The 22,963-nt window shown below is 33.3% G+C and overlaps 2 protein-coding genes across 2 annotated transcripts; one reads left to right on the plus strand and one right to left on the minus strand.

Moving 5' to 3' along the window:
- Positions 1 to 7,136: 7,136 nt before the first annotated feature.
- On the plus strand, positions 7,137 to 8,757 carry LOC135122381 (2-dehydropantoate 2-reductase-like). Its single transcript, XM_064046559.1, has 7 exons — positions 7,137 to 7,300; positions 7,357 to 7,455; positions 7,514 to 7,596; positions 7,653 to 7,768; positions 8,105 to 8,206; positions 8,271 to 8,461; positions 8,521 to 8,757. Exons 5-7 carry the CDS (start codon positions 8,113 to 8,115, stop codon positions 8,755 to 8,757), a joined length of 522 nt encoding a protein of 173 aa, XP_063902629.1. The 5' UTR covers positions 7,137 to 7,300; positions 7,357 to 7,455; positions 7,514 to 7,596; positions 7,653 to 7,768; positions 8,105 to 8,112.
- Positions 8,758 to 8,910: 153 nt separating this feature from the next.
- On the minus strand, positions 8,911 to 18,587 carry LOC135122382 (protein Hook homolog 3-like). The gene is made up of 15 exons (XM_064046560.1): positions 18,493 to 18,587; positions 11,183 to 11,290; positions 11,011 to 11,122; positions 10,815 to 10,950; positions 10,700 to 10,767; positions 10,485 to 10,644; positions 10,372 to 10,400; positions 10,193 to 10,315; positions 10,007 to 10,129; positions 9,849 to 9,959; positions 9,717 to 9,800; positions 9,455 to 9,613; positions 9,354 to 9,399; positions 9,171 to 9,292; positions 8,911 to 9,106 (listed from the first exon to the last, which is right to left on the minus strand). The coding sequence occupies exons 1-15, from the start codon at positions 18,585 to 18,587 to the stop codon at positions 8,978 to 8,980; spliced, it is 1,605 nt and encodes a 534-aa protein (XP_063902630.1). The 3' UTR covers positions 8,911 to 8,977.
- Between the last annotated feature and the right edge of the window lie 4,376 nt (positions 18,588 to 22,963).

Genomic DNA, 22,963 nt, shown 5'->3' on the forward strand with positions numbered 1-22,963 from the left:
CATCAAGCGAACTACGCTTATTTCTGATGACTAAATAGTAGTTGATAATAAAACGAGTTTAAAAAAAAATATTGAAAAGGCATACCGACTAAGCTATTAGCGTTGTGTTATATTTATAGTATCCCTTATAAACTGAACTAACAATCAACATTTAACTTTAAAAGATACTTGTGTAATTCAGAACTCCTCGGGTCCTGGGCTATGTGTTAAATAAGTGTAAAAGAGTTTGTTTTCTTTTAATTTTTTTTATTAAATCTAACTTTCGTCTATACCCATTTTATCCCCTACCTTTTAAACTCTATTCATGTATTTTTTCTTTTCTGTTTTCAGCTTCTTGATTTGCCAGCAAGCAATTTTACTTTTTTTTAAGTTGTTACAGAGTTGTATTATTTAACAGGTTAAAATTAAACAAATTATATTACCGTTTAGATTCTCATACTCATAGGCTATTATGACCTTTATTGTAGTAGAAAACTTAGCACTATAAAGAATTTGAAAAATAAAAGGCTGGATCACTGTGAGGTCTTTAACTTTAAAAGCAATGGTAGAGGGTGAAAGACCCGGTTATAATTATTTAAACAGCATCCACGCCTTATTTTACACTTGTCCATGCATGTTTTTCCCAGTGTTGGAAGGTATCAAAAACCTTCGAAATCTTAGCTTTTAAATAAGATATGTCCTCAACAGATAGAATTAGGTTTTTAAGTGGAATATTTTTTTAATTTACCACCTCTTTCGTATTTTTTTAACTTACACATCCACTGAGTAACAAATAGCCAAAACTCTCGATTACAGTGCATCATGCAGACGGCGCTACTGCGTTTCTTTCCAAGAGCGCCTTATAAAGAAAGGGTTGAGTATAGATATATACATAAATTTATTTGGTTACGTAGTTTTTAAAAGGAAGTGGGCGGAGCAAGGGTAAATGGGAAGGTTGTTGTCTTATTTAAGTCAGATATTTGATGAATATCTACAGAGGAAGTACACTGGCGAAAAAAAGTTCATATATATATTGTTAGGATGATTTCCTTTCCCATGAAGGTGGGCGTCCACTTTTTGGAATGATGGGAAACCTAACATAAATAAATAATTAAATATCTACAAAAAGGATGTTAAAATTTATGAGACTAGAATCACTAGTCATTTTTAAGATTGTGGTAGCTTATATTTTGGAACCATTAAAGCAAAGAAAGATTTTTTGTAAGTTTTCCTTATAAATAAGTTATGTGGTATTTTATAATAATAATAAAAGTTTTAGGACATTTACACCGCATATTCCTCCTTTATACTTAATACCTTGTTTCATAGTAGAACAAAAAAGATTTTCATATATTATAATAGTTTATTAACTGCTGCCGTGAATTATATTGGTCCCCGTACAATAGGTATAAAAACTTGTATACAATTGTTAAATTGCCTTTAGCTTTGCTTCACTAAGTTGGCCGAAGGAAGAAAAGATTAAATTATTTATTGAAAAAAGAACTGCACTTGACGGCACGAAAATTTAGGCCATATCACAAATTTGTCGCGATAGAAGAGGTCTACAAAATTATTTGAATCGTTAATGTTAACAAAATAAGTACGAGGTCAATATAAGTTTGTTTATACAATCCTAAATCCTATTTTTCAAAGCGGAAGTTATAACTATAACCAAACTAAGAGACCAACTTTCTTTTTGACAATTTTGGTCCCTACTTTGCTCTCTTCAGTGAAAAAACTAATATACACTAATATGGCTACAAAACTACGTGTCATCGCCACTTAAAAAATTTTTTATAATTTTCAAATATATATTATAGAAAGCACTCAATCACTCAAAATTTAAAGTCGTAAGTGAGTGATGCTACAGAATTATATATAAGAATATTTATTACCGTGGCATTATAATATGTAGAGAAAACTTTCAACAAAAATAGGGACATGGTGAAATGTCATTTTTTATTGTTTCACTATAATCACACCTGCAAAACTGAACATTTCTTAAAAAATTAAATTCGTGTATTGGTTATTAATTTTGTTAAAAGAATTTTGAGTCTCTTGCATAACGTGTTTAAAGTACCTGTAATCAAGTTGCTCGTTTCTTATTATAAAATATTGGTCGATGATAGCACTCATATATTTTATTGTTCCCTGGTTCTGAAGGTCATCACCAAGACTTTAAGAATAGACCTCACATCACACTATTTACTTTGCTCCCTTACTAACTTATTCTCACTTGTTTGTGATGCTATGCCGAATGTCAGAAGCCTCGGACTTGTACATCCCCTAACGGTGACTTTTAGGTAAGTTCATCATGGGCACTTTAATTTGTTTATTTATAAAGAAAAAGTAGCGCAAATATTAAGGAAAAGTTTTCTTGAGTAATATAAGCGCTAATAAAAGGTAGCAAAGTTTGATCAAAACTATTTATCAGTGGTAATCTCGTTGCTCGCCAGATATATACACAAATGAGCACCGAGACACCACGAGCTCAAGCAAGGGGCCTTAGTATAAAGCTACTATACCTTTCATTTATAACGCATGTTACAAAACATCTACCACATTTAGACATCTTCCCTGAAAAGTACTGTTACTTAATTTTCGGGGTGATAGTAATATTTTTTCAAGACAGGCTCCACTTTTCATTGTGGTGAGAATCTAACACGTAATATTAGTTTCGGTTTAGCTATAAAAATTTGGGTTAGGGTTTGCTTAAGCTCTACTAACACCGACTAAAAACTTTTTTATAAGCACAAAAACCTTAGCTCTTATGACAATTAATTTTTCTCTGGTTGCGCTGCTGGACCTAGAAAAGGTATAACCAAATTCAAGCCTTGTTTATGGTAGAGCTGTGGTTATTCAGCTAAAGGAAAGGATATATATTTACCTTAAGTTACGTGTTAATCTCGGGTTATGTGGAAGTTTGTGAATAACTCTCACCTACCTAGTTATGAAGAAATAGAAATGCAGAAAGTATAGCGATGTTGGACGCTCAAACTTTTTTTTTACCAAGTATTTTTCCAATGTCAAAAAAAATTATATGTTGATATAATTATAATTTTAACAGCAATAATAAAATAATAATACTAATAAAGAAATGATTCCCCCTATCACAACCCGAAATAAAGGAAAATGGTTTAATTAATCAAAGAGAAAACATCAAATTCTCAGGTGCTGAAGATGGCAGACATGACATGCGTATTGTAAACTCATCCACAAATGACTTTCGCAGATTCACCGCTGCTCGCACAGAGATGAATATGAATACTTAACTTATTAACTTCTGAGGATATCGAACTAAAAGTTGTAAATTGGGAGCGGAGACCTCGATTGCAAACATTTACTTTAGAATAGTACTTGCACCTAGGAAAACTTGCAGAAGAAAAAGGAATCCTTGTGATAGGTCTAGTGACCAACTCATTATGTCACAAAATACACAACCAATGTGCTGGATACTGCCCTAATGAAGAACATTAGAGCTTCACTTTTATAACAAACGTGGTTGGAGCTCTCTTTTTGATCACAGATTTGTTCTAATTACGCTTGATGATACTCCCTACAATTCATTTAGGATAGAGAAGGAAAACCGAATTAGTTTAATTTTTAAAATATGTGGAGGACGATCTTTCTTTTTTCATGACTTATTGGTCGATAGATAGCCTTAATGATGCAGTAACGCACTAGAGTCCTAATTCTTAAGTCACGCAATCGAGCGACAGAGTACAAAGGCTTACTTGTTTCACCTCTTATACTACCGGAAAATTTGGAATGCACAATTACTAAAAGGAGGCGTATGAAAAAAAAGGTACGCACCTACTAAATTCCTTAACGACCAAAATCTTTTAAACCAAGAGAATTATCAAGTTAAAAGTTACCTGCTAATTTTTTTTAACAAAACTTATGCAGACAAGCTTAAATATTCAAAGCCTCTAAAAATTCTTTATGAAAATTAGCAAAAAGGTTGAAGGACAAATATAAACTCTCCCCAAACTCATGTATGACCCAATGCGAAAGATACACCGTTTATTCCCCGTTTGACTTGGCTAAGTTTGCAAATTTTGTGACGCCTACCGATTCCTCTTCTCAAAGGTTAATTGCCTTAAATTTTCCTTTTTACCCTTCCCTACACTGGTGAAGAATGGACGCTCGATGATTCGCTAGCGCATACTACGCTGGAAGAAATTACTGGAGAGAAAAGTACACTTTCTATTTAAAAAGCGAGCGGTCTAGATGGTATAACTAAACTAACGCTGGGGCATTAACTGAACTCACCTACATTTGTTAAATTAATAAATAAGATATTTCATTTAAAATTGTTTCCAGGACGCTGGAAACTTTACCGTGTCATTATGATCCCAAAGATGGCCACCCTCACTCAGTTAAAGGTATTCGCCTTATTAGCATGCTAGCTATCTTCCCTCTGAAGGCAGAAGCTCTTATTTCAAAAAGGTTGCAGAAGTAGGTGAAAAAGGTATCCATAATTCCTAATGTACAGTTCGGCTTTCGAAGGGTCCTTCCACCACTCAATAGGTTCTGAGGTTTTCTGAGCACGTTACCAAAGCATTAAACTATAAAAAAAAAAAGCTACAATTATTATACGCTTAGATGTGAGGGAACTTTTAATAACATACGGCACTTTGAATTAATTTTGAAATTTGCAAACTATAATATTCTTGCGCACATGATACAATTTTTAAGGCCTTTTTAAAAGATAGAAACTTTAGGGTCAAGGTAGAATCCCTAACCTCCGATTCGTGCTCCTTTTCTGCAGCTGTTTCCCCGGGCTCCCATTTGCTCCCTCTATTGGTTCCCTCTTCACTTCTAATATCCTTAAGGACAACACTGTTTGCGCAGTATGCTCATGACACTGCATTCTATACAAGTTCTAAATAAGTCCATTAACTTTAAAATTTGCCATCATCCTTAGACCTCCTTAAAAGCTAATTCGCATCTAACCATCTTAAACTTATCCGACCAAATGCAAGGCCTTACTGATCTCGCGTAGAAGGAAACATCGCCAGGTGAGCAACTTATAATTATTTATGAAGATCTCCTCTGGTGCTAGCAGGCTAAGTAGTTTGGAAGAGTTCTTGGCCACAAGTTCAAGTGGGAGGCTCACTTAGACTACTTAATCAACAAATTTAGAACTATTAAGAATGTTTGCTACCCTTGTACTATGCAAAAGGAGCAAGTTAAATATCTTAGTAATAAACTAGTTTATATAAAAGTTAAACCTATGCTCACATATGCTTTATCCGCTTGGAGCATGTTTTATGAGACACTCAAATTGTCTACCAATCCTTCAAAATAATTCATTTCGACTCTGCACCAACGCACCATGGTTTATAAGAAGCATGCATCTGCACCGAAACTGTAAGATCGAATTTGTCACAAGGGTTTAAAATAACGCAGAAAAATGCTTTGAGCAGGCCGCACTCACTCTAATAATTATCTACGATAATAACCTACGATTCTCTGTGGTATACCAAATATTGGAGACCCTGAGCACCTGTTGTCCCGATCCAATTAGCTGACAAACTGGATACTTCTAATAATACTTTCTCTTCTAATACTACCAATAATATTAATAACAACATTTATAATGATAAAAATAATGTTGATAATGCTTTTAATAAAAATAATATTAATTATTTAGTAATAATAATTATAATAATAATAATAAATGATAATTTTATTAAGTATTAAATTAAAAAAATGCCACCATTACGTGGCTCTATACTAGATGACTGTGAAAGGTTAACTTACCCTATATCAGGAGTTTATTCTCTTACCCTTTAGGCAAGGGTAAAAAGAATGAAGCAAAGAAAAGGGCGAGCACAGACTTCATAAGGATAAACAAAAAATTAAACTTTAGATCTCGAACAAAAGAAATTATTCGCAAACATTCCTAATAAAAAGTTACAATTTTTTTTTTGTTTAGATTGGGTACGGGACAATCATCATGCTTCTTGAATAAACTACACTGGTGGGCATTACGCCCAACCATTTTTTGGAAAGGAGGTCTTTTTAAGGATGGACCATGTCAGTACTTAATAAGAAAAAAAAAGGGTTCAAACAGTGATCTTTTCTCAAAAATTGCCAGCCTTATGTTTTTGACTTTTTAGTTCTGTTCTGCCTCTAGTTTTGCCACTTTGTGAGAACTGTTTCCTTAACACGTCTTCTAACTCTAATTTTTGTTCTTAGCTGTACACAATTAATACTTAGTGGATCCTTAACTTTTTTTCTGATCCCAAGCTCATGGTCGGTTTATTTATCATATCCATCCTTAGTCTTTAATGTTTTTTATTTATGCTTTTAATCATCACAGAAAGTTATATTTAAAAATAACAATTATCTCACAAGATGAACTGTTATGTTTTTTTAAACTACAGCTGTTTTTAAGTTTTGGTTGCTTTTATTTTAATTAAGCGAAGTTATTAAAGCTTATCTAAGTAACTTAAACTAATAATCTGAGTACATTTTTTTGCGTATCAATCTCATAACTAATAGATTTTCTATATTTCAAAAACAAGGGGTTTATCAAATTATAAATTTAAAAACCGTCATATACAATGAGTGAATCATATTTCTAACTTTTGTATATTGGCGTAATATTTAATAAGGAACGTATATTAATTCAGAGGTAAGAAAGTTCAGCCTTTCATCCATCACTAGCGTAAAACTCCGCTTTTTTGGTCTGTGGCTTGACAAAACTAAAACGAAACATGACGCTTATTGTGGCGTTGTATCCTATGCGTACCCGAAGCGGACAACTTTTTTTTTAACATACCAAATAAAACGTTATGAGTAACTTCTAAAGATCTCGTTAAACCCAACTTGAGGTACTGAAAAACAATTACTTAAGCACACGTGTTAAAGGTGTAACAGGTGTGTTAGGAAGTATAGAAAACAAAAATAACTGAGCCGCAGGCAGAATCGAACTAGGTTCATCTACGTTTTGTTATTTTTAGCTTCTTTCACCAATAGAAGGCTAAAATACTGTAACCGGAAGAGTAAGAAATTGATTGGTTAGATATGATCTAGATAACTTTAGTCGAAATTAGGGGGCATTACTATGGATTACAATCCAGCTTCGCCTTTCGTAATGCAGAGTAAAATAAAAAGGGTGTGTATAATAGGGGTGGGAGCCGTAGGAGGTTTTCTAGCTGCAAAAATTGCCACATCACCTCAAGACTTAATAATCTCACTTGTGGTTCGCCCTAAATATGCAAAAACTTTAAGGGAGGAAGGGCTAATAGTGTTATCCGGGAATCAAAAAATTTCAACTAAAAACTTTGGAGTGTATGAGTCTACTTCGAAGGTTGCTTTGGGCTTATTCGCTCAATTGTGTTAAGATTCGTCATAATAAGGCTTCAGATCCTGGAAACTCAAGATTTAGTTTTCTTGGCTGTCAAGTCTCCCCAACTTTTAGAAATTGCGGAGACCTTAACTCCTATTTTAAACGATACGACTGTGGTATTAAAAACTTATAAAAAGCGCAAACTTTATCATTTAAATCCTTCATATATTCGAGGTTGTCCCCTTGCAAAACGGATTTCCGTGGTGGTACTTTCTAAACTACAACGGACCTCAGTCCTATTCTAACATAATTATAAAGTATTTTTATATATTCACTATAGCATTGTACCATTTTATCTTTACTTAATAAAAAGAAGCGTCGATCCTAAGGGCCTTTTAAGCACGGCGATTAGTAAAGAACGCATTATCGGCTCTCTAGTCTATTTTGCCTGCAGTCTCGAGAAAACCGGTGTTGTACGCCACATAGAGGGTATACTATAAGTCCAGCAATACATCTTAAAGTAAAAATTAAAGCAACATACTGAGAGATTTATGCTAGTGCGGAATTTAAACAGTTAAAAGTAATATATAACTACGAAATAATTTTAACACAAGAGCATAACGTTGACTTAGTGATTGATAAACCTGAACTTTTGCACTGCTACTTTTTGTTTATATTTGTAAAGTATATGAAGAAAGATTAATATTAATAAAGGGGCAACAGGTTATACCTCATTTTTTGTTTCTTTTTCTGTTTCAAATGCTTTTCATTTAACTCCTTATTAGAGAAGGCCATTTCTTGTAGCCTTATGTTGCTCGCTTGTAGGGGGTAGAATGCCGTTGGGCGAGTTGATGGGAAACAAAAGCGATCGAGTCCAGCAAGTCTCACAAATTTTAAAGGCCGCTGGACTAAAATCTCCCGTGTTAAGTTGGTTATTACTACTTACTAGTAATAGCCGTCTAGTCTAACTCTCTTAATAATAAAAAACAAGAAGACATCCGTTCTGAAATTTGGTTGAAGTTAACAGGCACATTGGCGTTCAATCCCATCTCTGCATTGACTCACGCCACTTTAGAGGAGCTCTGCACTTTCCCGCCTACCAAAGAACTGGTGCACTCGATGATGAAAGAGGCCGAATCTATTGCCAAGGCTTTAGGGGCAACCATTCGCCTTCCCTTGGAAGTATTGTTGTCTATTTGGAACCGATACACCCATAAACGACACCGCTTTTATGTTAACAGAAACGAATAGAAGGAGCCGCACGCATCAAAGGGCACAAGACCTCGATGTGTCAAGATATCGAAAAGGGAAGAAGGACGGAAATCGAATGCGTTTTGGGGGCTGTCCTCGAGCTGGCCGAACTAACCAGCAGCAACGCAACCAATCTGAAGTGTGTTTACGCCTGCGTTAAGCTCCTGGAGTTCGTCGTTGACAGGCATCACGTGTCTATCAAGCCACTGAATAGAGGAGCAGATTAGAGTTAATAAAAGTACAAACAGGTTTTCTCGGTTTTAAGTTTTCTCCTCGCAGCCTTAACGCTTCACTACTTCAGTATATAGAATTGTGTATAAATTTTAAATAAAGTAAATTCTCAACATCTTTAAAGTGCATTACCACAAGAGACACACTCGTCGTTAAAAAAAATAGTTTTATTGCTGTATATGATAAAAGGTATTCTTAAATTTACTATGTAAAAATTTAAATAGACGACTGAGTGGTGTTCCCGCTTAGCCTCGCCTGTTCGTATTTCATGGCCATTTCGTAAAACTGAGTGATTACTGCTCTTTTTTCATGGTTCCAGTTTGTTTCCTTTTGCTCGAGTGTTCTCTACAAGAGCCGCGATATACACTCAACCATGAAACCGAGCGAGCCCTACCCTAGTCTGCTTTACCTTCAGTAAGCGGTTTTCCTCCCGGAGTTCTGCTACAGCACTATCAGGGAGTTGCAACGCGGAAAGCGTGCTGGTTAGCTGCGTGTTTTCCTGCAGTAGCTTTGCTACTACGCCTTGAGAGTCTAGCCAAGAGCAAAGCTCAGTCCTTCACGGCTAGCAGAAAGCAGCGCTTCAGCATGAAACCTTCCAATTGCCGCTGGAGTTCCTCCACTCGATGGCGATGTTTTTCCTATTAAATGACACAAGTATAGTACAGGGGAAAAAAAAAAATTAAACAGTAGTACCAGCGTGCCTAGCTCTGTGTCGCTGGAAACAGAGCAAGCAAGCCTTTTCTCCAGTTCTTCGGCTTTCTCTGTAAGAGCAACGATGGCTCCCATGCTTCTTTCATGCTCAAGTTCCTTCTGCTCGAGAAGAGACAAAATTTCGCATCTTTCATTTTCGAGCTGTATTCATATGCAACTCATATGCAACTCCAGCAACGATCAAAAAAAAATAACAAAGCAATTACAGAACACAAAAGTGAGCTGTAACAAGCAGAATACAAACCATTGAGGCGAGAGCGGCTTCGTTGCTTTTAAGTTTCGCCAAATCTTCCGCTTCAGTACACTGTGTTAAGATTTTCTTTTTACTCTAAAAGTATTTTCTTAATGACATTCAATAAAAACAAAAAATTAGTACCTCCTTGCTAAGCTTTAGTTTATCTTGTACATTCTCATACAAAATCTTTAAAGTGTGATTCTCTTCCTTTAAAAGCTTCATGTGGTGTTTCAGTTGTTCCAAATCTTCAATCTTTTTTTCAAAGTAAGTGTAAGAATTGGAACTTTCAAAGATTATACTTTTTTCCTGTAGGCTTCGACGTTTTTTTCAATGTTCTTTAATCGCTGTAATTCGCTTTTGCTAATCTCCAGTTCATCCATTAAAGGGCCAACCTTTTCAGCCTCGCTCTTTAAGAAACGTATCTAAAATTAATAGCGCCGTTATAAAAATAATAATAAAAATATACTCTGAATCATATAGAGTACTTCCTCTTCCAAATTTAAAACTTTCATGCGATAACTTTCAGAATTTCGCAAATTAAGATCATGAACAAGTTCTAATTTTTCAAATTCGTTTTTAAGTCGTGTTAGCTCAACTTTTAAAGAATTCTATTGATATCAAAAAGTTATTGTTTATACTAACAAAAAGTTATTATAGTTAATACCACTTCAGGTCCTTCCACGGGATTGTAGACTTTTAATTTGGGTATTGTAAACCATGAAATATAAATAAAATTTATTCACTGAAAGAATTACAATATTATTAAAAAAAATAAACTTTTTTGCGAATCTTCCAAATTCTGTATGCGCTCACTAATTTCCCTAGACTTTTTCAACTGGTTATTTTGCTCTACCAAAGAACAAATAGAATCTTCGTGAACAACACCATCTTCCAGCCCTTTAAGACTCACCAAAAATTTTTGATTGACCCTTAATAACTAATTTATTAAAATGTGACAAGTAACCTGCTTAAGCTAGTAGTAAGAATAATACGTTGCTTATAACATTCATAAGATCTTTTTTAACTTCTTCACTCAACTTCATTATATCTGATATATAAACTAAAACAATAGTAAGTAAACTTTTAAAATTATCTATACTTAAGTACCTTCCTTAGATGGCGGATAAAAAACGGCTGCTCCAAGAATCAGAGTTATCAACTTACAAATTTCTTCAACATTTCCTTCTGTGGTGATTAAAAAGGAGTCGGGAAATTCAATTTTTTTAACCTCTATGGAAAGTTCCTATTATGCTGATAGGTTCATGATATAATTTACGTAAACCTAGTTCAAAAAATACCAAACCTTTTTATAAAAATTCTTAAGCCGCTGAATAAGGGAGTTTACATTGTTATAACTTGTATTACTTTTAATATTTAGAGGATTGGAAAAGGTATTGTCAAAGTAGTTAGGTGCTCTAAAGTTCAATAACCGTTAGGTGTTTTTTAGAAAAACTTTAATTATAGATTATTATTACATTTGCTGAAGCAAACTATAAAGGAGTACACCGTCAGCTAAATCTTGAAAACTGTTTACTCTTTTGTAACTGCTAACCCATCGAAGTAGACTGTCTGCTAGCATCCCACTACCGTGACAAAAGCACAGATGACGCCCTTCTGCGAAGATGTGATTTCTCTAAATCTAGTATTTAGCGAATAAGGATATGCAAACAAGAGCTTTTTTCTCGAGGATTGCTGATAGACCTTTTGCGTTAATGTTATTTTGTGTTGAGAAGTAACTATACTCAACCCTTTACCTAGTTTCACATGCCTGACAACTTTGCAACCTTTTTTTTTTTAAAAAATTCTCGTAATAAGTTAGTATATTAGCTGAGTTTTCTTAAAATTTTTAGTAATAGTCGCAACAAATTACATTTCTCAAGAGTTTACATTGTTGCAAAATAATATACTTATAAGCCGCTTTTAAGTTTCCTCAAGATAAAAAGAACACTAAAGCAGCCCTTAAAATATATACAGTGAATACTAGATCATTAGTTATCTTTATTTTTATAAAAATTGTTCACTTTATTATTGAAAGATTTTTTAAGTTAGTAATGTGCTTATAATATTAGTAATAATCTGTAAAATTATTATGGTATTGTACATCGCCTAATCTAAGTTTCAACAAAAGTATATATATTAAATAGCTAGAAGTTAATTAGATTTTGTTAAATAATCACTTTTCTTTTTATAAGCTAACAAACTTATTTGTATTTAACATTAGATATATTTTATTAGTTAAAAATAACTTTATAAAGCGTTAAAAGCAGAAATAGTAACCTTATAAAGAAATATTGCAAGGCGCAAGTGTTGTCTTGTTCATATGTGCAAAGTAATGAAAATACGCCATTACAAAATTAAGAAATTTAAAAATTATTAATGTAAGGCATAGGCGTAGATAGAGTTTTAAATAACCTTTTTGAAAGCTCATCCTTTAATATAGCCCTTCATGTATAAATTGATTATTTAATATGTGTCAGCATATAAAAAAAAAAATAAATCACCTATTTTTTCTATAATTCGTTGAATTTATTTTTTTAGTGATCACAACACAATTTTTATACTAATTATGCTTATATAACGTATTTACAGTACTAAGTATATGTACATATTACAATAATTTTTATTTATTCCGAAAACCTAAATAATAATTCATGCTAACTTTCATAATAAGGACACATACAATTTTTTAAAAATGTTAAGAAAAAAATAAGAATTTCCATTAGCTTTCCCAATAATAAACAATAAGTTTCCTCTTCTTTTTCACTTATATTATAAGCAAAAATTATTAATTTGTTTGAATTCTTATCTTCAAACTCTGCTATAACTCCAACAGGTAAGCTATTTCCACCTTCAACAAGTTCCTTGTAATAGTATATAAATTTAAAAATATATGTATATATATTTTTTCAAAACTAAATAAGTAAGAAGCAAGCTAGCCATTTGCGCTCCAGTGAGAAAAATAATTAATTCATGCATAACACAAACCAACCCCTCTCAAAACGTTTAAAATCGCGTTTATTTTAAAATATTAGTTTATGATGTTTTTAGTGGTTTATCTTAGATCATAGTCTCTGTGTGATTACTCTTACTTAGTGTATGGTATGCGTGTAGGTTGTTAGTATTTCATGGTAAAGTTACCTCATTAACTACGTGTTTATCAGTTGGGTACAAGTGTGCTTATATCTCGTGGCTGTATCCTCTTCCGATCCCCTGTAAGTATAAGTTCCCTTTCTTTTACGAAATTTTAATTTAATCCTTCTTTAGGAGTTGTGGGGTTCATTCCTGGATGTTCTTCTCGTTGACAAATTTTGTCATTTGGAGGGGCCTCGGTGTATGAACTAATTAAAGTATTTTAGCTTCAAAGTAAAAGACCCTATTTTCCTGATACAGGTGGAAAACTTACTAAAAAAAATTGTCATGCATTCTTAGGAAGTGTTTTAGGGCGTTCTTTGTGTTTTAACACCATTCTTAGTAGTTATAACCTCTGTGAGGTTTTTGTATTGCTAAATTTTTACTAGTTGTCTCCTCAGACGTAGTAACTCTACAGTTTATAAATTATATATTTGACCTGAATAGCTACTCGACATAATCGGAACCTAATTAGCTTATTCTTCGGTAACTCCTTAACCTTTATAGATAAGCTGGAAAAAGGTGGTTTATACGTGCCTGTTACAAGCATGGGCTTTGTCTCTTCAGGTTGCTTCTGCTAGCCAACATCTGCATTGATAAGCTGTAAGAAGTAGCTGATACATATCTATTATAAGTATGAACTCTTTTCCTTGGGTTTAGTTCCCTTTTTTTTATACTTAACATTTAATAATTGCATGCCTTCTATCTTATAATTAATTATTTACATCAAGTTACAATAAACAAGCAATTTTTTCTAAACTATAACGCTTCTAGTTTGCTTGTTTAACTGACGGCAACTAAGTTTTATAAGAAAATTCTACATCAAGAAATTTTAGATGTTTACCAATATTGAGAATAAACGAGCTATAGCCTCCTTACAATTAAACAAAGGTATATTATCTAGTCTAACAAAGTCATAATTTGCCTTCATCTACTAAGGGGTTTTTTAAAACTTAAAGTCATTCGAACATCTTTTAAGTAATAATTTTTTATGATCCGATATAGCCGTTAATCCATTATTAACTTAAAAATGACTGCTCAGCGAATTTTACATAATTAATTTGAAAGACTTTACTATATATTAAAGCATCCCCAATTTCAACTTGGGCTGTCCTCGGCCATTCTAGGTATATACTAGCTAATGGTACTATCTATATAGTTCTAGTGCCATACATACTTCGCCTACATATAGTACAAGCACTACACTTACCGGTCAAGACTCCAAAACAATGCAAATACTATACTATCCAATTATATAGTAATATAATACCAGCACTATTCTCTAATCATGTTTCAGAGGTTTCACCCAATCAAGGATTTCTGAAAAGACCGGTGGCCCTTGGAGGCAGGGCTGGTGACATTATATTCCTCCTTATACAGACCTGTGCAGCACTCAGTTAGTGGTTAGAAGCTGCAGTATCTGTATAACTCAGCTGTTTCCGTCAACAAGTTAATAGTTAGCCTATTGATTTCCGCAGCTTTACCTAGGCATCTGAGGTCACGTTCCGGCAGGCACGCCCCCGAATTTACTTCAAGTTTCAACACTTGTGTCTATGACAGCCTAAGATATCGGACAATGTAATCCTGACACCAGTAAGATAAAACTTGCCTCAAGAACCTATCCGCTACGCAGTTTCTGCCAGTTTTAAGGACATGTCTTCGGACACGGAATCAAACTGCGGTTCTCCAAAGCGCCGTCCAAGTCTCAACGGTTAACCTTAGAGCAGAGTAACCTTATTTAGAGTAGAACGGTTAATCTCCCAACGAATGTATTTTCAATACAAGCGAGTCGCTTGAGCTTAAAAAATTTCAACACGAGTCACGAAAGTATTCTACTGTAGGGATCGCTAAACACCACCAGACGGCTGAATATTTACACAGGCACGATAGTCTATCTTTGGATGGCAACCAAAGGTCTACCATAGTTATTTCCTATTACCGGCAGACTCGGAGGACTAACGCACGTAGCAGGCGCGCCTAGAAAGGGACCAATATTTTCTGGTCGCTGTACGATGTCAGTCTAGGGTCAAAAGCAAAACTCGCTCCTGCAAGGAGTGTACAATGCTAAGTGAAAGTCTCAAGGTATAAATAACAGTCCAAGGAACAAAAATGCTCCTAACGATCACACTAAGATCACCAACCTACCAAGTTGACAGAGCGTTAACTATTAAACGATAAAGGTCTTACTTGCTACGGCCAAAGCCCAGCAAAGGATGCTTCACACGTCCCGCGCCAAAAGTATGTGAAAGATAAAAATGCTCGTACAGGACGTGCTAAAAATGCATCGAGAAACAAAAGATTCCTTTCTCGTATAAATGATTTTTCGGGCGCTTAAATATTCTATACAACAGCACTGTTTTGAATCTTTTCGTAAAAATAACCCTAAAGGTCACAAGAGTATCTAAATACGTATAATTTTTAGTAGATTTAAATGAAATTTCGTTTTATACATGTTTATTTTATAAGGTTTAATTGTATTATAGGTTAATTTTATTACATTATATTTTATATTAAAGTTTCTATTTAATTATTAGAACATAAATTATTGCATCTTATTATTAGATTTAGTTTTTATTGAAGGAATTAAGCGCTTTAATATTTTCTATTTTATTTAGATAATTTTATATTATTAAATTTTAATTAAATGATTGAAATATATTACATTTATTTATTATTAATTTTTTTATTAATTTTATATTATTTTATATTACTTTATATAATTTATTAATTTTATTAATTTTTTTTATTTATCTCTATAATTTATTGTATTATTTATTTAATTTTTTATTAATTTTAGATTATTTTATATAATTTATTAATTTTATTTTATTATTTTATTTATTTTATTATAATTTATTGTATTATTTATTTAATTTTTTATTATTTTGTATAATTTATTAATTTTATTTTATTATTTTATTTATTTCATTATAATTTATTGTATTATTTATTTAGTTTATTATTATTATTATCTATCATTAATATAAACTTATAATTTACTTATTTAATATGTGTATTATTAATTTAATTTTATTATTTATTTAATTTTAATTTATTCAATCCTCTTTGCTCCAAAAATAAGCACTAGATTTACTACAATCTAAGTTCTAACACTAGTAGAAGAGCATAGTAGCACTGTTTTTACTTATTGAATTTTAGTGCATTTTTAATGGTTTGTTTATACTTTTGTAGTACATAACTAGTGAACAATACATTTAAGTGATTAATTTTATATTTATTTATTTATTTCAATTATTATTAAGTAAAGTTATGTTTATTTATAATGTTTTATTTTAATTATTATTGAGTAAAATTAAGTCTTATTCTATTTTAAAATTATGTTTAATTTAATTATTACAGTTTAAATTATGTAATAATTTATGTTATAAAATACGTTATAAGTAAAAGTACTAAAATGTTTTTTTGAATTATAATTAGATTAAGGTACCCTCCTTAAAGTAAAATTAATAGTGACTATGGTACCTTACTTAAAGGATAAAATGATTAGGGTACCTTCCTGACAAGGATTAAATGGTTAAGGTCCTCTAAGACACAGCTGCCCAATAGAAGAGTGATGCCTTTATCATAATTGATCACACTAGTCAAGTTTAATTAGGTTTAGGTGCAAAATTTGTTAGCCTTAATGGGTAGAGGTAATTAGAGCCGTGCTAGAGTTGTTTACTAATGAGAATAAGCGCTGTTTCTATAACCTTTCGAGGCTAAAATAGGGTCAAGAGTAATCAACCTTGTTATTTAATGGTTTATTAACCATATTTGTTACTTAGGTTTAGTTAAGAGAGACCTATTGTGTCTCCTTCATACAATCCGTTTAAAGTTTGCTTAAAGTTATTTATTGAGCTAAACTTATTTGCTAATTTATTACACAAAGGCGAGATAAAGATGTTACTTTAGTTCAGTTATTTAAACCAAACTAATTGTATGATAATCAAAGCAAAAAGTTAACCAGGATTACTTCCTAATTTTGATATTATTACTAGTTCCTTCCTGATAGATTATATTAGGAAACAGGTTGCATCATCTTGGTTTATAAACTTTTGCACGGGAGATTAAACAACAATACAAAGATATTTTAATTAGACAAATATTAATCCCCCATGCCAGGGGAATAAGTTCTACTTAATTAAAAAAAAATCAAACTACCACTATAGAAATGATAATTAGATCATTCTACCAAAGTAGAACGAAAAAAAAGTAAGAATTAATATTAACTTCTTGTCCTCGATGTTAGACCCTAACGGGCGATCGAGTTGTTAACTGCTGTTATCGAACCCACAGGCAGAGACTCTAATAGTAAGGCATAATTCGTCAAAATTGTTTGTTTTAAGCTGTTATACAATTTAAGTCTTATATGGCTGTCCCACAAATTTTGCGCTCTAGTCATCATTTTGCCTAGATTTACACTGTTTTGGTCATAAATTGACATTATATTGTTTATAGGTAAAAACTTACACGAAGGATTGGCGTACTCTAACTTAGTTCCACTACAATTTATGTAGTCATCCTATTGTGAAGGCAATTTATAATATCATTTTCTTGTATCAAATAAATTATTAACACATCTGAACTATGGAACTGTGCATTGTAATCTGTGCCTGTTCGATTTGTTAACTGTGCATTCCCCTTAACTGAAGCTCTAAAAGAGTTACGAATCAATGCGCACCCGTTAAAAGTTAGATTGCATGTACTTAACGTATCAGAGTCGATGCCGGATACTATACATAAACCTATTAATAATATGTGAGCAGATGAGCAACATATAAAGCATTAAAGCGATGGGAGATTAACATCTGTCTCGGATCTAGTGCAAAGTAATATAACAAAAGAGTTCTATAAGTTAAAATTTAGGCGCTATAGTTAAATCGTAAAAACTTTGCGAAGCAGGAGTTTAGAACTAATACATTACATAGCCTTAACTAGTGCTCATAATATTCTTCAGCATCGTTCAAACCTTTACTTTTGCTTTAATATTTATCGACCACTATCAACTTAAATCCTAACATATATCTCAAGCCTAAGTTACTTACGAACTGCAATTCCGGTATTTCAAGCTACCGCTTGCCTGGGCCTGTTTTTACTTTATAATTTTCTGTTAGAGATAATAATGAAAATTTAGTACTCTCTTGATCTTTTTAATTAGCTACTTAAAACGATATCTTAATGAGTTATAACATCGCGAGGTATGTTCTAAGAGTTCTCCAAAACTTTTATGTTACTTTGTTAAAAGGTAAAAATACCCTTTAGCGTGGTGGAAAACTGGTGGGATAGCAAGGGAGTTAACCATTTTCAGCCAGTATAAGTCTGGAAGAGCCTTATAAATAAATAAATTAAAAAAAAGATTTTATCGTTGTTTTCCCTCGGTACCCTAGTAAGCACTTATTATTAGTGTACACTACTCAAGAGGTGTTGAATGTTTACAAATAAATTAAAAAAGTGCAATGGAACTACTCAGCGTTTATAGCTGGGGAAACACAAAATGTTTATTATATACGTCCAATAAGGCACTAGGTATACCACTAGTGAAATATTCCTGCAACTAAGATGTAAATTTAACCCACGCTGGTTAACATTATAGATTACTTAATGAATCTCTTTTTCCTTATTAAAAAGTTCTATTTACTAGTTATATATAAACAACCTTTTCAAGCAAACTACACAAGCAGTCGGGGAGAGCAACCAGTAGTGCTGGCCGGTGTCTCTAGGTGGCCTCTTCCTCGAGCCTAAGGCCGCCATCCCATTGGTGGTTTTTAGCGGTTTCCAACATACTAGGCAAAATGGCGGGAATCCGGACCCGATATTTACCGCTTTTACGGTCCTTCGGGACAGTTATGATAGTGCAAGCTCCTCCGGGTAGGCGATCGTGCCCGCTTGGATCAATTAGTATATTAGGCTCTCTTATATATTACAGGGCCTGGCTGTAGTAATAATAATAATAATAAAACTACACAAGCCCTTCAAAAATTTGGTAAAAAGTATATGTTCATTTCCTTACTTAATCGTGTTGGCATACTACCGTCGTCCTCCATATAGAGCAGATTGAGGAGGGAAGCCTTCTCTATTAAATTTAAGGTCTTCAGGATGATCTCTTATAACGTAAAGACAGCAATGCTTTTAAATTTTATGCGTCCATCATCCTTTTCTTCTTGCTTTTTTCCCCGTAAATTAATAATTAAGTAAACTGGTAGATGTTTTATAGAAGTTAGGGTACTCAACTTTTTTAAGATATATTTGGATAAGGGTTACATTTTAAAAATTGTCATAAAAGGTAGTTCTATAGTATTTCTTTTTTTTTTGTAATAGTTATTAAATTGTTAGGAGGTTGTTCATCTTAAGTAAAACATTTTGTAGCTGCCCTTTAAGGTACTGCAGGAGAGGTATGAACTCACAAACAGTGTAATTGCGGGTTTGAATACATTAAGGGCGCGCCAGTAAACATTCAAAACAAGTTTTTTTTAAGTGCTGGAGTCTGTGGTAATGCAACGCTGAACTGTGGGACCATGCTACAGATGAGTAATTTATAAGGTGATTGATAACAGCTTTATGTAAAAGAGTTAATTTTTTATATTTAATTAGTCATTATTGCATATAAAAAAAAAATAAGGCAGAAGTTTGTCTTAGTTTTTTCTGCAACAAAAGCTTTCAGTTAAGTCTGGGAGTCAATAACTACGCAAAAGTATTTTACCTGATTGCTTTAAAAAAATGAGAGTTTGTGATAATGTTAAAGCTTTTAAAATTAGCTCCCTATTTTTTTAAATTTAATTGATTACCGCATGACATTTTATTGTCTAACGTAGTTAGCGACCGGTTTTATCATTATTAAGGATGATCCTTCCGAATCGTGGTAGTATTTAGTTCTTATATTTCAAAGAGATTATTAAACCACTATGATCGTGATTATGGTTGTTACGCTCTGTTTAGTAAGTCTAAGGTTAAGGTAACTTAACGGGATAGTCATAGGCATTTTAACTGACTTGTCCTACTAAAGTAGCGCGAAATAATTAAATTTACTAGAAACAACATTATTCTTACAGCATCTAAACCGCTACCAAGAATAGATATTTAAACGGAATGGCGTAAAGATTACATCGCTTTGGTCGCAGCCATAGCCAAAGATGCCCATGCAAGACAAGCGTTGAAGAATGTTAATAAGATAAAAGAGTTACGCTGGCACATGCACGAGACTCGGACACATACCCTTTGCGTTCGTTCTTTGCTACCTGCCTTCCTAAGTTTAGGTCTTTACTGAAGGTTGTGTTGTACTGCAGAGATAGGGCTAAATAGCATCACTTATTACGTAATCCTTCATTAGCTTGACAACGAAAGATGAGTAACGTGGTGTTAAGGGTTTTTAGTTAACTTAGTACTTCCTTTTAAGTACTTAATCCTCATAATTGATGACGTTCTAATATAGCGCTGGGTAAGTATCATGACTAGTCAACTGTATTAGTGTACTTTATATACTACTAAGATAGTTCAAACCTAGTCAACACTTTTGTGACTGATTACTAGTAGTAAAAGTAATCTTTTAAAATTAAATAAAAAACATTGTATAGTTAAATAGAATCTAATTTCAATTGAATAAGGGCACTTACTAAACAAAAATAATTAACAATACGGGTTAATACCACTTTAAATTGGTTTGAAGAGCTAAGTTGGTTTCCTAAGCTAACCTCGGCCTAAGGCGAGCGTTGAAGATAAAAAAAAATAAAAAGTGATTTCTATAGATAGAATACACAGTAGTGCGATTACAACACTGCAATCAAAGCCAAGGGGAAGATGCCTGCGCAAGCGGGCATCGAGAAAGAAAAGTTACCATTATCTTAATTTTTTTAATTAAAGTCTTCCCTCAGAATGTCCTTAGGCTAGAACCATCCAAAGAAGAAATTCATTTGCAAAAAGGAGGACAGACATGGTTTATTTTTCTCCGTTAGCATTAGCTAGGGTAGTTATGCATAAAAGGCCGTCTGGAAGAAAATGTTAAAGACTCAGATAAACTGTAGTAATTAGTAACCATTAAAATTAACTTAAAATTAGTGACAATAACTAGGTTGATATAATGCAAGTGACTTCTGCAGATGGATGCGTTTTTTCCATTTTTAAGAGCAGATTTTTGCGACACAGTCACGGTAATCTTATAGTAGTTTTGGACGTTGTCCTGTTATTCTTTTCAAACATATCTTTATTGAAACTTGTTTTGAGTGCCACCAGAAATTTAAACGGTTGTTACAACCTAGACGAGGCCCAAGCATTACGCTCTATACATAAATGGCATTGATATCTTAGGGCGTAATAAAGAAAACAAACCAAGAGAATTTTAATAAATAGGGCGCCAATATGAAAATGAAAAACTTCCTGTGTTTCTTGAGCAGAAATAAAATTGAATCGTGAGTTCGAGCGGTCTCACTTATGATGGACTCCCAGCAGGATCTCATTGAATTTATATATGTGTGGCCCATGGACGAGTAACTAGGACTGACAGTATACAGTCTAACCGTAATATGCCAGAATACAGGCTTTCTCTGGACTGCATCGATGCCATCAAAATCTTCTGTGGCCCTGATGTTTGGTAAATTTTCGATGGAAACCTTTTGAAAAAGCTTCTTTTTCTGAGAAAGTACATTCAAAGGAGAATTAAGCGATCATTTATATCTCTAAAAGCATCTTAGCAGATTCCAATTGTAGAAAGGTACTATTAAATTTTTAAGGAAATGGCATAGATCATGATTCACAGAGCTGGATTATCGAACGCTTTTGGGCTGAAGCTTTAACGCTGCGTTTGTTACAAACGTATATTTTGAGAGTTGTGAGAAATTTTAAAAAATCATACTAAGGATAGACTCCTATACATGTCTGGTGCACCTATGTTTTACAGGCATGGTGGTATGGTAAAATACCATCCTCCTTTAGAAGAGGATCCTACTAGGTCCTGCTATAAACACTTATGGGGGAGGCAGACGCATTTATGACTATTCAACTTAAAAAGTTATAAAGAGCAGAAACTTTAGAATTATTAATAATAGTTATTAGTTAATATCATTACTCCCGATAAACCTCTGGTTTCTTATGGCCAGCCTAAAACAAGTGCTTCCAACATTATAATAATCAAACTAGCCTTCGACTCCAGCAAAGTGAGAAGAAGAACTTCGCGAGAGAAAATGAAAGCCACGAAGAAGGTAGGACCAAGTTTCGGATTGGATCCAGGAGAGACGTAGTACATGGTTTTCTTAGCAAGAGATGGAAACTAAATTGATTCTCGGACACGGTGCAGACTGTTCAAGTTTATTAATGGTTACGGATTAGGGTTAAAGTGAAGAAATACAAGAGCCAAACAATTGCGAAGTTCTACAAGAAATTATCGTGTGACCTTCGAGGAACGGGAATTTTTATTGCTAACAAAACTTAAACCTTTGGTTGAGGGTGGTACTTGAGGAAATATTCAAGGACTTAAAGGTAAGTCATAAATTAACCACATGGACATATTCTGTAAAGTCGGATGAAAAGCTAAAATCGAGGTTGTGCGCCAGAGGGCCTCCAATTACGGGTATGGGCTACATTGAAACAACTTGTCCCGTAATCACTAGGGAAGCGATCAGACTAGTCGAAGCATGGGCACATCAGATGACTTACCAACGATTACAGCCCAATGCGAGAAATGCTTATGTGTATACCGACATGTATTATATCCTATACCTATTCACCCTTTGGTGGTGGGTAATAAATGCCTGAAACTAGTAAAGGTTATATTATACCAAAGAACCGGAATTATTATGGTATGGTTGAAGTACAAAGGGTACAAGCTTAATAAACTTGATTAAGAGATGAAAAACGAGTCTTGCCTGTCATACATAGCCGAAAAACTAAGTAGTAATAGCCATGCTCTAAAAAGATTACTTTAAAGTCAATACTAATGAGGAGAGCTAGCCCCGTAAAAATGGAAAATATTGAGGGTATCACCGAGGTCTCTGATTCAGTTTTTCTAAGACTAAATTTTTAAGCATTTCGAAAATTTTGAAGTGACCCAAGAAAAGTTTATTTTCATTTAACTATGATATGAACACAAACCTGTGAAGTACCCTATGCACTAAGTTACTTTGGAAAAGCTGCAGTCA

This window comes from Zophobas morio, unplaced genomic scaffold, assembly GCF_036711695.1.
Source record: "Zophobas morio isolate AGI-343-1 ecotype UQ-CSIRO unplaced genomic scaffold, CSIRO_AGI_Zmor_V1 ptg001164l, whole genome shotgun sequence".
Classification (NCBI taxonomy): Eukaryota; Metazoa; Arthropoda; class Insecta; order Coleoptera; family Tenebrionidae; genus Zophobas; species Zophobas morio.